The following is a 14,058-nucleotide window of genomic DNA, read 5'->3' as shown; positions in this document are numbered from 1 at the left end:
AAAAGAGAAGCATGGTTAGATGCATATCGGTGTAGAACCCATTAAGAGCAATCTCCAAAGAAGGTAGACCATTCATTATTACAGAATGACCTATCTAACAATGCTGCCACACACCCTCGATGCCTATTATTTGTCCATATGAATTTTAGACCTTGAGAAGGAAACTGTAAAAGTGAACAGACATCTACCATAACTCCAAATTCTGCCACTGCACCCATATTATACCTTCCCAGACTTTTTTTTTTTTTCGTGGGAAGCGAGAATAGCATTGAAGTCATCCATCACTGTCCAGGGCTCTGCACCAATTGAAAGACCTGAAAAATCCAACCACAACTCCCTACGGGTGTCTCTAAAGCAACACACATGAATCATCGAGATACACACCCTCCTACCTATCAAGTTCAAAGAGAATGTAATTTGTTGGTTCGATTCAGATATAATACAGGGTCTACTAATTGAAACTTTCCATAACACCCATAAGTTAGGAATCCCATCCCTTCGACTATTATATATGAAGTCTGGACAATACCCCAATCTATTAAAAAATAGAGATGGAAACTTGGATACATCTACCATAGGTTCGGCGAGATAGAGCACCTCATGAGAATGATCTTTCAATAAGCAAGACAGGACTCTTCGAGCTACTTTCTTCTTAACCCCCCTAATATTCCAATATAAAACTTTCATCATAAATAAATTTTAAGAGGCAACATTGATGGACTTCTTGGTCTGTCCTCTCGTGACATGTTTCTTTTTTCGATGGGAAACCGAATGCTCCAAATTATTTCAGTTCCTTTGCTTAGTCACTGCATCAATAACTGCAATCTCAGGATGAACCACACACACCTACCCATCCCGAACAGTGGTTGTAGGAAAGCTACCCTCATGAACTGAAGAAGGAGCAGTCATCATATTTCCCGCTTGGATGAACTGAAGAAGCATCAGTCATCATATTTCCCACTTGACTTGCGGCACCCCTGTAGGAGTTTCTAGTTCCCCCTATTAGACAAGCATTGACTCCTTGCGGAGGATCAGGATGGAGGCACTCACGGACGTCCCCCTCCTCCCTTTCATTGCCTCTTGTTGACTAGAGTTCTTATCCAACATACCAGCACCTAAATCCGATTGGTGCTCCATGGACTCATTTTCCAAATTCATGTCCGATCCCACACCATAATCTGACTCCTCACAATCAGACCCAACCACGAACTCATTTAGAGAATTAGAGTTGGACTCAATAACATTATATTGGGAGGATTCGCTTCCCAAAATAAATTCCAAATTTCCTTCTAAATCCTTGGTACATGAGGAAAGCACTAAATTCTCCTCATCAATCAAGTGTGTGATTCCTTGATTCTCGCCCACTGTTTCCACATTGGGCAATAAAACCTCCTCACAAGTTGGCCTAACCAAAAAAGATTGGGAATCTAAATTTGAATTACCTCCCTGATTAGGAAGGTCATCCACAAAGTTAACTCTACCAGATTTGGGTAACACTGAGTCAACTGCATCTTGAATGTAAGTTGCTCCCTGACGCTCATCCTCAAATCTTTAATCGACAAACAGAGAGCCAATGTCCCACTCATTTGCAGAAGCTACAACGAGCCATCCCATCTTTGTATATCACCTTCTGCCTAAAATAGAACTCTTTCATCATGCCTGGCTCTCTATATTCTACCTAGATTTCCTCAATAGAGCTTGAAGACTCCTCTACATCCAATTCAACCAATACTCGAGCATAGTATCCCAAAATGCCTTGTTTGGTTCTACTATCTAGAGCCACTGGTCTACCCACCGCCCTGGCCTCAAACAAAAGGACGTTTTCATGCCCCTATTCCAGGGGAAGATTTGGAAAACGAACCCACACAAGCTTTGTCATAATAAGCTTGTCGTGTATGTTAAAATCTGGTTTCCATCTCTGAAACTGAATGAACTGACAACCAAACTTTAAGGGACTTCGTCGCCATATCTTTGCCATGTCTTCTTCTATTTGGAACTGAAATATAACATAACCTTTGCCAAGAGGATGCATAACAACCTGTTTTCCACTTTTCTCTTGCCACTCTTCTTAAAACATCCAGCGAATGCAAATGAAAGTTTATGCGACTAAACAAAGCAAACCTGAATTTCTGTCAGACACTCTTATTGACCAACGTCCAGCTCACAGTCCAGCTTGGATGATTCTCTCCCAGATATAGTCAATCCCACAGCTCACAGTCCAGCCCTCTCCAAGATATAGTCTATCCCACAGCTCACAGTCCAGCTTGGAGATTCTCTCCAAGATACAGTCAATCCTACTTGTGATACAAATCACCACAAAATCTTGGATCCTATACTGCAGTGTCTTCTACAGTTGGAATGCCAAAAATTGATATCAGCTATTCTTGGAAGAATTCAATTGTAATAAGATTGTAATATTTATTTCCATTTTGGTTATGATCTGATGTAATCTCTACAAATACTGTGAACCTAGCTAATGAAAGAAAGTGAACACAATTCAAATTCAATATGGTATCAAGAGTTCAATAGGCCACCGCCCCTCTTCTTCCTTTTTTTTTTTTTTTTTTCTGTTCTTCACCATGTCGCTAGAAACTCCATTAACCAACCTCACCTCTCCCTCTCCCTCTCCCACATCCTCTCAACCAGTGCTCATGGGAGCACATCATTTTGTCTCCATCAAGCTCACATCCAAGAACTTTTTGTTCTGGCATGCTCAGATATGGCCCTTCATCAAGGGTCAAAAATTTTTTTGCCATCTCGATGGTTCCAAAGTGCGGCCCACTAAGGCAACTGCTGCTTCTGACTGGGACGATCAAGACTCCCTAATTATGAGTCTCCTTAGATCCTCCCTCTTTGATGAAGCACTCTCTCTCATCGTTGACAAAGAAACTAGCAAAGACATCTGGGGCTCTCTCTGTTCTGCTTATGGTTCTGCTTCTAACACTAGAATCATGTCTCTCAATCTTGGCCTTCAAGACCTCTCTTAGAAGACTGATGAATCCATGACCAGCCTTATACAACGAGCCAAGTCCCTCTCTGATAAGCTTGCTACTGCGGGGTCTCCTATAAAACAATTTGACCTTTGTCTTCACATTCTTTGCACTCTTCACAAAGATCTTCGAGACATTGTTCCAATGCTCCTTGCTCGATTTGAGCCACTAGCCTACTCTGATCTTCTTGGCATTCTTGTCACATCCCGTTCACACAGAACCGGACCGATGACCGGGTTAACTCCGGTTAACCCAAACCTGCCAGGATCATCTGATAGATTACCCAGCCACAGCATACACACATCTAAGATAAACATTCAAAAGTTCAACGAAAGACTTAATTTACCTATAAATACCCCCAATATACTTGATACCCAAATTGTAGTATATAGATAGATACATATGGGCTCGTAGGCATTATATTTACACAAAAAGAATAACAATTCACGTAATCAAGTACACAAAAAGGGGTCACCAAAAGAATCAAAAAGTAAAACCCTGTACGGTGTCAATACTACGGTCTTGCAGCACAGCCCTCGCATGTGCAATCCGTACCGTGCTCATACTCCTTGGGGAACCACCAATCCTCATCGAGAAACTCAACTGTGGGGCCCGACCCTTGAACTTCAGGCTGGTGACCTGTAAAATCACCTAAAAGAGGTGCGCACGTGGGATGAGCTCATTAGCTCAGTAAGTAAAAAGAAGGACCACACAACAATCCACACATCAATCACAATTATATGCATTATATGCTATGCAATTCATTTTAAATCTCATCCACCCAAACAACATTACTAAGTCTTTGGTTTAGTGCTACTACAACCATAGTGTGCGTATACTTCGGGTACGAGCCACGAACTCCATCCCGTGATACGCCCATAGGGCTGTCGGAGAAGGCTCACCGTGAGTACTTAAAAAAGTAAAGCATGCCGACTACCGGCTCTCAACATAAAAGTAAATGATAGAAAATAAAGGTGCTGACTCCAGCAATTTAAAAGCAGTACGATTGGCCCTCTTGAATATACCACTGAGGTTGTTGACTGTCCTAATAAACAGCTAGGCGTATGTCTAACCGCCAAAGTGATCCGACACCCACAACCAGTGCTTCCCCCCAAGTGATAATCCAACACCTCAACCCCTATTGGGAAGGGTCATAACACAGGAAGATGATAACCCTAAACCACATGCTCATATATGAACATAGTATGATTACATAGTGCCACCGCGTCCCATTCCACGGGCCACCAATGCACTCGTTTCCAAACCGACTATGACATCTAGTCTAATAATACATCATGCATAGTGATCCCATCATTCATCACATAAGCACATCAATCATTTAGCATTGAGAAAGTAAAACACAACACACATGTCATAATCATATGAGGATGACTAAGCTACACATAATTTGTATGATGACATGGCTAGTCTAGATACAATTAAATGATGCCAAACAAGCCATAAAATAAGGTCAAACGTCCTCTCCCCACTTACCTGTCATGTACAAAGACTCACGCCCGGTACAGGTGAGATCTGGCACGGGAAATGTAAATTTTGGTGAACCTATCATAAATGAATGGAATTAGCATTTCACCACTTTGGGGTCAAAACAAACAATATTTGATGACTAAATCATGTTTAGAATCATAAAATAAGGTTTCACTTCCATTTTGAGTCCATTCAGATGCAAAAATCATATTAGGGGCCTCTCGGGTGGGTCGGACAGCCCACCTATCACAGCCCACTGGTCTTCTCAGGTGGGAGGGTCGGCCCGCTGGTCATCTCAAGTGGGTAGGTCAGCTCGTTGGTTGGTCCACAGGTCCTAACCGATGACCTACCTTCTCAGGCGGGCTGTGCGGCCCACCGGTCCCAGCCCACCTGAGAGGGCAGAAAATTTCCCTCTTCCTTGAAACTTTTCCCAACCTTTGGGAAATCAAATGGGGATTTTTCAATCATATTTTCCACACTTTCAAGGTCTTATAAGATGATTCTAACCTAGATCTAAGTTAGATTTAAGGATTGAGAAGCCATCTTACCTTCTTTGCTCAAGAACTCTATCAAAACCCCAAAAATCACTTCCTTGCTCAGTAAATCACCAATGCTTCTCAAATCTTGTAAGAACTTCTTCAAATCCTTCAAAATCAACACATAGACCATCTATTGAACCTTAGATTCATCATCTCAAGTGGGATTTACAAGATCTCAAGGAAACTCTCCCCAAATCAAGGGTTTTACTTGGGTTTGGTGAAAGTTTAAGAAACATAGCCTTTGCTCACCTCCAATCGTAGATCTTGTGTTGGGGATCACTCTTCCGGTGTCAGAATGGGAAGATCAAACCTTGGCGTCGCTTAAATCCATTTCTTCATCCTCTTCCTTTCCCTTTCTTCTTCTTCGTTCTCTTTTCTCCCTTCTTTTCTCTCTCCTCTTTACTCTTCTCACCAACTCTTTAGTGTAATAATGAGAAAATGAAAAACACAATAAATGTTATTTATACCTTTTTAAAATATCTATTAACCACATGGGTAGGTCACTCAGGTGGGCAGATGCGCCCACCTGTGACCGCCCACCTGTGACCGCCCACCTGAGGGCCGAAAGTTGGCCAACAAGTGGGATTGTGATGGAATTCGACTCTCAGCACAAGGTATATTATACGTATGCACTTTAGGATACGGCTACATACCAACATTATCCATACATGGCCGCATGATACATGCATGTGCACAGCTTCGGTACACGCGTCTCCTCTGGCACTGATTCGGACTTATCTGGCCAACCTGTGTTCAAAGTCACCCTTGCCATCGTGGTCCATAAGGAACCCAGCTTAACCCTCTCTGGTTCGGGTCCTGCATGGTTAAACCGGGTCAATTGTGTAATTAGACCAGGTTTAAAAAGTAGGGTATCACAGTTCTTATCAACCACAAGTTCATGAATAAGGCCTCTACTCGTAACACATTAGAGACCGATCCTCCTGTCTCTATAGACACTCCATCAGCTAACATTGCTCAGTGTGATGCCTCTTCCACCTCTTCTAACTCTCAATATGAGAAAGGTGGTCGTGGTGGTCGCGGTGGGGGTGGACGAGGTGGTCGTGGTGGCCGTGGCGGCCGTTGTGGCCACTTTCCACAACTAGGCATGCATGTGTGGTGCTCCATCTATAATTGTACAAACCACAATGCCAACACCTGTTATTACCGACCCCCTACCCAACTCGGCTACCCCTCCCCTCAACCTTATCTTGGCTTTAATCCCAACCCTCGACCAGTTGCTCACTTCACCACCAACCCTCCTCTTCTTCCCACACCCACCTACCCACCTGCTACTCTGACTTGGTACCCTGATACTGGTGCAACCCATCACATCACTCCTAATATTCACTCTCTCACATCCTATGATGGGTACAATGGTAACCACCAACTTCATGTGTGTAATGGTTAGGGACTCTCTATCAGTAATATTGGTTCCTCTTCTCTCCCTTCTCTCTCCCCCTCTCATTCTTTTAATTTATGCGATGTCTTGCATGTTCCCTCTATCAGAAAACCTCTCCTTTTTGTTCAGCGATTTGCTCAGGACAATAAAGTCTTTTTGGAATTACGCCCTTCTCACTTCTTTGTCAAGGATCAGGTAACCAAGAAGATTCTACTTTCCAGACCGAGTAAGGGGAGTCTCTATACCTGTCTTCTCCGTCTTCTTCTTCATTTGCCAATATCGCTGAGTGCACTTCCAGACCAAATAGTTTTCCTATTTTTAGTCCTCAAATTAAACAGAATATTTACTAAATTTAGTGTTTGGTTATATTTCTACAACTCTTTCAAAGTTTTCAAAAATTCCAAGAGAAGAAATCCAAAGAAAAAAAACTGGAATGGAGAGGATCTAAGAGACCAGCTAGTAGAGAAAATAAGGAATCATTCAGTGATAACATGTTCACTTTATTTTCACTTTGATGATCATTGGATCCAATGTCTCCACTATACTTTATATAGCAGTAGGGGACAAATAACACTAATAAAAAAATACATTTTTCATTGAACGAACCAATAAATAAATACACAATTGGTATGTGATAATTAAATAGAGTTTTGATTTTTACTCCCAAAAAAAAAAATTGACATTTTATTTGATTCATTGGGGGTGGAATGATTGGACATTTCGGAATCCAAAGCTAATCTTTTTCCAAATTTGGTAAGTTTTTAATAATCAATTCAATACATATCCAGCCAAATAATATGTAAATCTAATTTATTCTATTATTAAGCATATCATATTTTATTTTCAGCATTTATTTCCCATGGATTGACCTATAGCTTGGTCATATGATTTTATCTTTTGCTTAACATAGTTATAAAAAATGGAATGGAAAAAAAAATTTAATAGACGGTACATGTTTTAAATTTATTTTCATTAAGAATCATTTGTATAAAATATAGAAGAAAAAAATGGAAAAATTTACAAACTGAATGGTGCCAAAAAGAGACACAAAACAACCAACAGGATGACTGAGGCCGACCTCCTAATCCACCGTCGGCATTTCCATCAGCAGAAAAAGAAGATCCAACTACATCAACCAGATATGAGACACAACAAATAGATCATAAAGGAAAAAGACATTAAATCATCCTATATCTAGGATGACCCGAAGCGTCCATATTTAGATCCTTCTTGACCAAAGCCAACCAAGTTGTCACAGGGTCAGAGATATCAAAATGTGCAGCAGACTTGGAAAGAAAGTCAGCAATAGAGTTAGCCTCTCACTAGCAGTGACTGATTTCCCACTCAACCCGATGTAGGAACCTCATTATCAACTGATATAGGAGTTCTCTCCCCATTAGGAAACTCTATATTTGGTTTATATGATGAGAGTCCCTATTTTGGGAAACTGTATATACGGGCTGCATATTAGGAATTCATATCCCTTGTATTAGTCAAGCATATCACATATAGAGAGTATAAGTATGTTACAAGAGGTTGCCCTAGTCAATCTAAACACATTTGGAATACAAAAGATTGTGATAAGTTAGAATTCTACATGTGGTATGCTTGACTAATAAAAGGGATATGAATTCCTAATATGCAGCCCATATATACAGTTTCCCAAAATAGGGACTCTCATCATGTAAACCAAATATAGAGTTTCCTAATGGGGAGAGAACTCCTATATCGGTTAATAATGAGGTTCCTACATCAGGTTGATTGGGAAATCAGTCACTGCTAGTGAGAGGCTAACTCTATTGCTGACTATCTTTCCAAGTCTGCTGCACATTTTGATATCTCTGACCCCGTGACAGCTTGGCCGGCTTTGGTCGAGAAGGATCTAAATATGGACGCTTCGGGTCATCCCGGATATAGGATGACTTAGTGTCTTTTACCTTTGTGATCTATTTGTTGTGTCTCATGTTTGGTTGATGTGGTTGGATCTTCTTTTTCTGCTGATGGAAATGTCGACGGTGGATTAGGAGGTCTGCCTTAGTCATGCTGTTGGCTGTTTTGGTGTCTCTTTTCGGCACCATTCAGTTTGTAAATTATTCCATTTTTTTCTTCTATATTTTATACAAATGATTCTTAATGAAAAAAAATTTAAACATGTACCGTCTATTTAAATTTTTTTTTCCGTTCCATTTTTTATAACTATGTTAAGCAAAAGATAAAATCATATGACCAAGCTATAGGTCAATCCATGGGAAATAAATGCTGAAAATAAAATATGATACGCTTAATAATAGAATAAATTAGATTTACAAATTATTTGGCTGGATATGTATTGAATTAATTATTAAAAACATACCAAATTTGGAAAAGATCAGCTTTGGATTCCGAAATGTCCAATCATTCTAGCCCCAATGAATCAAATAAAATGTCGATTTTTTTTTTGGGAAGTAAAAATCAAAACTCTATTTAATTATTACATACCAATTGTGTATTTATTTATTGGTTCGTTCAATGAAAAATGTATTTTTGTATTAGTGTTATTGGTCCCCTACTGCTATATAGAGTATAGTGGAAACATTGGATCCAATGATCATCAAAGTGAAAATAAAGTGAACATGTTATCACTGAATGATTCCTTACTTTCTCTACTAGTTGGTCTCTTAGATCCTCTCCATTCCGATTTTTTTTCTTTGGATTTCTTCTCTTGGAATTTTTGAAAACTTTGAAAGAGTTGCAGAAATATAACCAAACACTAAATTTAGTAAATATTCTTTTTAATTTTAGGAATAAAAATAGGAAAACTATTTCCAAAATTTAATGGAAACAAATAGGTATTACTCCATTTAGCATTTTAGCTAGTAAGCAGTTCAATACTTATGTTGTCCTCTCTCTATATATATACTCAGCCAGTTCTCTAAAGTAATATTATCCTCTCTTGTCTCTACTGCTCATCATCTCCTAAACTCTCAAGATGATGGATTCTTCTCATACCTTTGGTATACTTGTTCTAATGACTCCTTTCTATATTGGGTTGTTGTCTTCCATAGTGATTTTAAGTGTTCCGGCCTTCGCTTCAAATACAAGTTGCAATTTTCTGGCAATCTTCAACTTTGGGGACTCAAATACTGATACAGGAGCTGATTCTGCTACCTTCTCTCTTGTCACCCCACCCAATGGGGAGACCTTTTTTCACATGCCTGCTGGAAGACCTTCAGATGGAAGGCTTACCATTGATTTCATGGGTAGAAATTAAACTTTGTTTCATTATTTCCTAGATTTTTTGTTAAGGTGGGTGGAAGGAACTCCACCCTCACTACTTACACCTAGACATAGTTGGATGTGAACTCAAGCTGTTTCTATGTGAAAACCCATTAATATATCAATTCCAGGGCCGATCTGAATCGATCTAGACCTGAATGAACTAGGACTGATCAAGTTCCCAATTCAGGTTTTTCAAGCCTGCCACACCAACCCTATATCAGTGATACAAAACCACCTCACTAGAGGTGGAGTGGGGCGAGTCTCTATCCAACCCACCCCATTGCCATTCCTAATATTTGTAAGGAAAACCACAGAATATGTTGCTTTCAAGTCATTTATGTTGGGAGACTGAAATAGGCCAATGCTATGGGCTATGAAGTAAAGTACTGTTAGGATAGATCAAATAATATGAGTTATAGGTAATGAGATTAAGCTTTAAGGAGTCCCCCAACTGTACACCCCCTTCCCACCTGCCTTTTTCCCTTTTCTTTTGAGCTAAAAATCTGCAAACAAAGAGATGGCTACATGAATCCTATTTTTTTCATCGAATCTCTTATTGTTAATACAAAGGCAATCGAACAGTTATTGACTTGATCATTGTTTTTAAAATGATGAATATTTTGATCAGCTGAAAGATTCGGATTACCTTACCTCAGCGCATATCTCGATTCATTGGGAACTAGCTTCATCCACGGTGCTAATTTCGCAGTATCAGAGGCGACAATCAGGCCATCGGATAAAAGCCGAACTGGGAGAGGACCCAGCCCCTTCTACTTGGATGTGCAAGTCTCCCAATTCCAACAATTCAAATCCAGATCACAATTAATCAGGAACGGAGGTAATTATTTAATTAGTTAAAATCCCTCTATAGCTATAAATCATTTAGCAGTACCGGTTCATAAAATCCTATTCATCATCTGTTGATAGGTGAAATTTACACAAATTTGTTACCCGAGGAGAAGTGTTTTGGTCAAGCTTTGTACACATTTGATATTGGTCAAAATGATATTGCTTTGGGTTTATACAACAACCAATCTCTAGAGGAAATCAAAGCTGACATTCCTGATGTAATTAACAAGCTCTCCAAGAATATTCAGGTAATTAATAATATTTGAACCGTCTTAATAACCAGGTAAATTCATTATTTCCTAGGTAGTAGTGTTGTTGGTGTGTCTCTCTTGTTGAGGTTCTTAAGTTTTCATTAATCACAATATGGATTTGTATATTGTGTTGCAATTGGGCCACCCAGTCCATGAGCAAATGGCTTGTAACCTGTATTAGGTTAAACCGAAACTGAATTGTCTAACAAATGGGATTAGATAATGATATGAAGATCACTAATTTTAATTTTTTTTTGTCAAATGTCTTTTTTCCATTTTAATTTTTTAGTGAAATGGATGTAACCTTAACATTGAATGACTTAACTTACTATGTCTCCATTTATTGGTTTTAATTAGTTTGTCATCGGTGTAAAGGGTTCAGTTAGGTTTAAACCATTCAACTAACCGATCTCAATTTTGAAACCAACATTAGACCACTTCTTAAACGATTTCATGATTTCTGTGTCAATGGCTTGGTTCAGTTTCGATAAATGATTTACAGTTTGATTTTCATACCCTTATGGATGGATGTGGTTCTAATTTGCAGGCAGTGTATGGTTTAGGAGGGAGATCATTCTGGATCCATAACACAGGTCCTCTTGGCTGTTTTCCATATATCCTTACAAAATTTCCAGTCAGTAATGCATCTGACATAGATAAAGCTGGTTGTGCAACTCCTTATAATGAGCTGTCACAATACTTCAATCAGAAGTTGAAGGAAGCTGTTGTGGAAATGAGAAAGCAACTTCCCTTGGCTGCCATCACATATGTGGACATTTACTCTATCAAGTACCTTCTCATGAGCCAACCTCAGGACTTTGGTAAGTCATCATCATCTAAAATTTTAGAGAGAGAGAGAGAGAGAGAGAGAGAGAGAGATATGATTGACACATTTGTGATTCTTCTTGCAGGATTTCAGCAACCACTGGTAGCTTGTTGTGGCTTTGGAGGTAAATATAACTTCACCAATACCGCACGATGTGGGCAGACAGTAGTTGTGGATGGGAAACCAACATTCATAGGATCTTGCGCAAACCCTTCTGTTAGAGTTAACTGGGATGGAAGCCATTTAACCGAGGCAGCTAATAAATTTATTGTCGATCAACTTGTGACTGGAAAATTTTCAGACCCACCAATCCCTTTACAAAATGCATGCAACAGAGATGAATCTTCTGCATAATCAGATTACCCTAGATAGCTAGAGTTTGATCTATCTATTGTTTGTAATCTGTATTGACAATATGTCATGAAATAATAAAGTCTTTTATTTTTACCCTTTAATTAATTCAAGGAAACAAAAACTCTTAAGCGATTTATGATGGGATGAAGTTGACTTTGAGAAAAAAAGATGTTCTTAGTCATCCCTTTGAAACATCACTGACATATAGCCATTTTTCAGTCATGGAATTGCAACTTTCATTCCATTTCTGGATCCCTATTTATCAAGGGAGCTTAGGCTGCTTCTTCTAGTTTAGTTTCAAGCTATAGACCAACACTTCTTGTGATTTACCTCCGTAAAAAAATGCATTAACCTCCAAGTAATTGATTCAAGAAAGGGACTGAATAACCTCCATTGTTGAAGAAAATCCTAAGGAATAGATTTCCTAAGGACAACCTCCGCCACTGTCTGTGAATCACATTCCACCCACAACCTCTCCTCTCCCATCTCCTTGACATACTTCGGACCAATAAAAAGGGAGGAGAATTCCAGTTTATAGTTAGTCATATTTCCAAGTGGGATAGCATAAGTAAATAAAACCAATCGAGAACAATTACGAACCACTCCACCAACCCCTGACAAACCTTGATTTCTCAAGAAACACCCATCTATATTCAACTTGACCAATCCAACAATAGGTCTAGTCCACTTCAGCTCTTCAAATGCAAGAGATATAGAGGTAAATTTTATCTTAAAATCCAGGCTTCTAGATAGAAGGAAATGGACCATTGACCATGAGAGAAGCTCCCTCACGTGAGATGACTCCCTAATATTACTCAAGGCCGCCTTCAAAATTAGGCCAGATGGACGCTCGTTCTCATCATATCATCTTCTAATATTTGAACCGTCTTAATAACCAGGTAAATTTATTATTTCCTAGGCAGTAGTGCTGTTGGTGCGTATCTGTTGTTGAGGTTCTTAAGTTTTCATTAATCACAATATGGATTTGTATAATGTGTTGCAATTGGGCCACCCAGTCCAAATGCCTTGTAAACTATATTAGGTTAAACCGAAACCGAATTGTTTTATAAACGGGTTTAGATAATGAAATCAATATCGTCAATTTTAAGTTTTTTTATATTTTTTTTTATTCAAATGACCTTTTTCCTTTTTAATTTTTTAGTGAAATGGATGTAAAATTAACATTGAATGAATTACTTACTATGTCTCCATTCATTGGTTTTAATTAGTTTGTCATCGGTTTAAAGAGTTCAGATCGGTTTAATCCAGTCAACTAAACGATCTCAATTTTGAAACCAACATTCGACGACTTCTAAAAAGATTTATCATTTCTATGTTAATGGCTTGGTTTGGTTTTGATAAATGGTTTACAGTTTGATTTTCATATCCTTATGGATGGATGTGGTACTAATTTGTAGGCAGTGTATGCTTTAGGAGGGAGATCATTCTGGATCCATAACACAGGTCCTATTAGCTGTTTTGCATATATCCTTACAAACTTTCCAGTGAATAATGCATCTGACATAGATAAAGCTGGTTGTGCAACTCCTTATAATGAGGTATCACAATACTTCAATCAGAAGTTGAAGAAAGCTGTTGTGGAAATGAGAAAGCAACCTCCCTTGGCTGCCATCACATAAGTGAACATTTACTCTGTCAAGTACCTCCTAATGAGTCAACCTCAGGACTTTGGTAAGTCATCATCATCTAATATTTTAGAGAGGGAGAGAGAGATGATTGACACATTTATGATTCTTTCTGTAGGATTTCAGCAACAATTGGTAGCTTGTTGTGGCTTTGGAGGCAAATATAACTTCAGCAATACCACACGGTGTGAGCAGACAGTAGTTGTGGATGGGAAACCAACATTCATAGGATCTTGCGCAAACCCTTCTGTTAGAGTTAACTGGGATGGAAGCCATTTAACCGAGGTAGCTAATAAATTTATTGTCAATCAGATTGCAACCGAAAATTTTTCAAACCCACCAATCTCTTTACAAAATGCATGCAATAGGGTTGAGTCTTCTACAGAATCAGATTACCCTTGATAGGCAGAGTTTGATCTATCTTATGTTTATAATATGTACAGATAATATGTCATGAA

At 39.0% G+C, this 14,058-nt stretch overlaps 1 protein-coding gene across 2 annotated transcripts; it reads left to right on the top strand.

The window, feature by feature from the left end:
• Positions 1-9,358: 9,358 nt before the first annotated feature.
• Positions 9,359-12,055, top strand: LOC122069143 (GDSL esterase/lipase At3g26430-like). 2 transcript variants are annotated; one of them, XM_042633081.1, is made up of 5 exons: positions 9,359-9,655; positions 10,384-10,512; positions 10,602-10,771; positions 11,322-11,595; positions 11,686-12,055. In XM_042633081.1, the coding sequence occupies exons 1-5, from the start codon at positions 9,385-9,387 to the stop codon at positions 11,952-11,954; spliced, it is 1,113 nt and encodes a 370-aa protein (XP_042489015.1). In that variant the 5' UTR covers positions 9,359-9,384; the 3' UTR covers positions 11,955-12,055. The 2 variants fall into 2 exon arrangements, with proteins under 2 accessions (XP_042489015.1, XP_042489014.1); XM_042633080.1 differs by having other exon boundaries at positions 10,303-10,512.
• Positions 12,056-14,058: the final 2,003 nt, after the last annotated feature.

This window comes from Macadamia integrifolia, unplaced genomic scaffold, assembly GCF_013358625.1.
Source record: "Macadamia integrifolia cultivar HAES 741 unplaced genomic scaffold, SCU_Mint_v3 scaffold538, whole genome shotgun sequence".
Classification (NCBI taxonomy): domain Eukaryota; kingdom Viridiplantae; phylum Streptophyta; class Magnoliopsida; order Proteales; family Proteaceae; genus Macadamia; species Macadamia integrifolia.
The sequence above is the reverse complement of the archived record's forward strand: the minus strand, read 5'-3'. Positions and strand labels throughout refer to the sequence as shown.

Bases quoted from the DNA above. Each gene is read 5' to 3' on its own strand.
- LOC122069143 (XM_042633080.1), top strand. From the start codon at position 9,385: ATGATGGATTCTTCTCATACCTTTGGTATACTTGTTCTAATGACTCCT. The intron at 10,772-11,321 runs GTAATTAATAAT...TCTAATTTGCAG, and splicing joins AGCTCTCCAAGAATATTCAG to GCAGTGTATGGTTTAGGAGG. The intron at 11,596-11,685 runs GTAAGTCATCAT...TTCTTCTTGCAG, and splicing joins GAGCCAACCTCAGGACTTTG to GATTTCAGCAACCACTGGTA.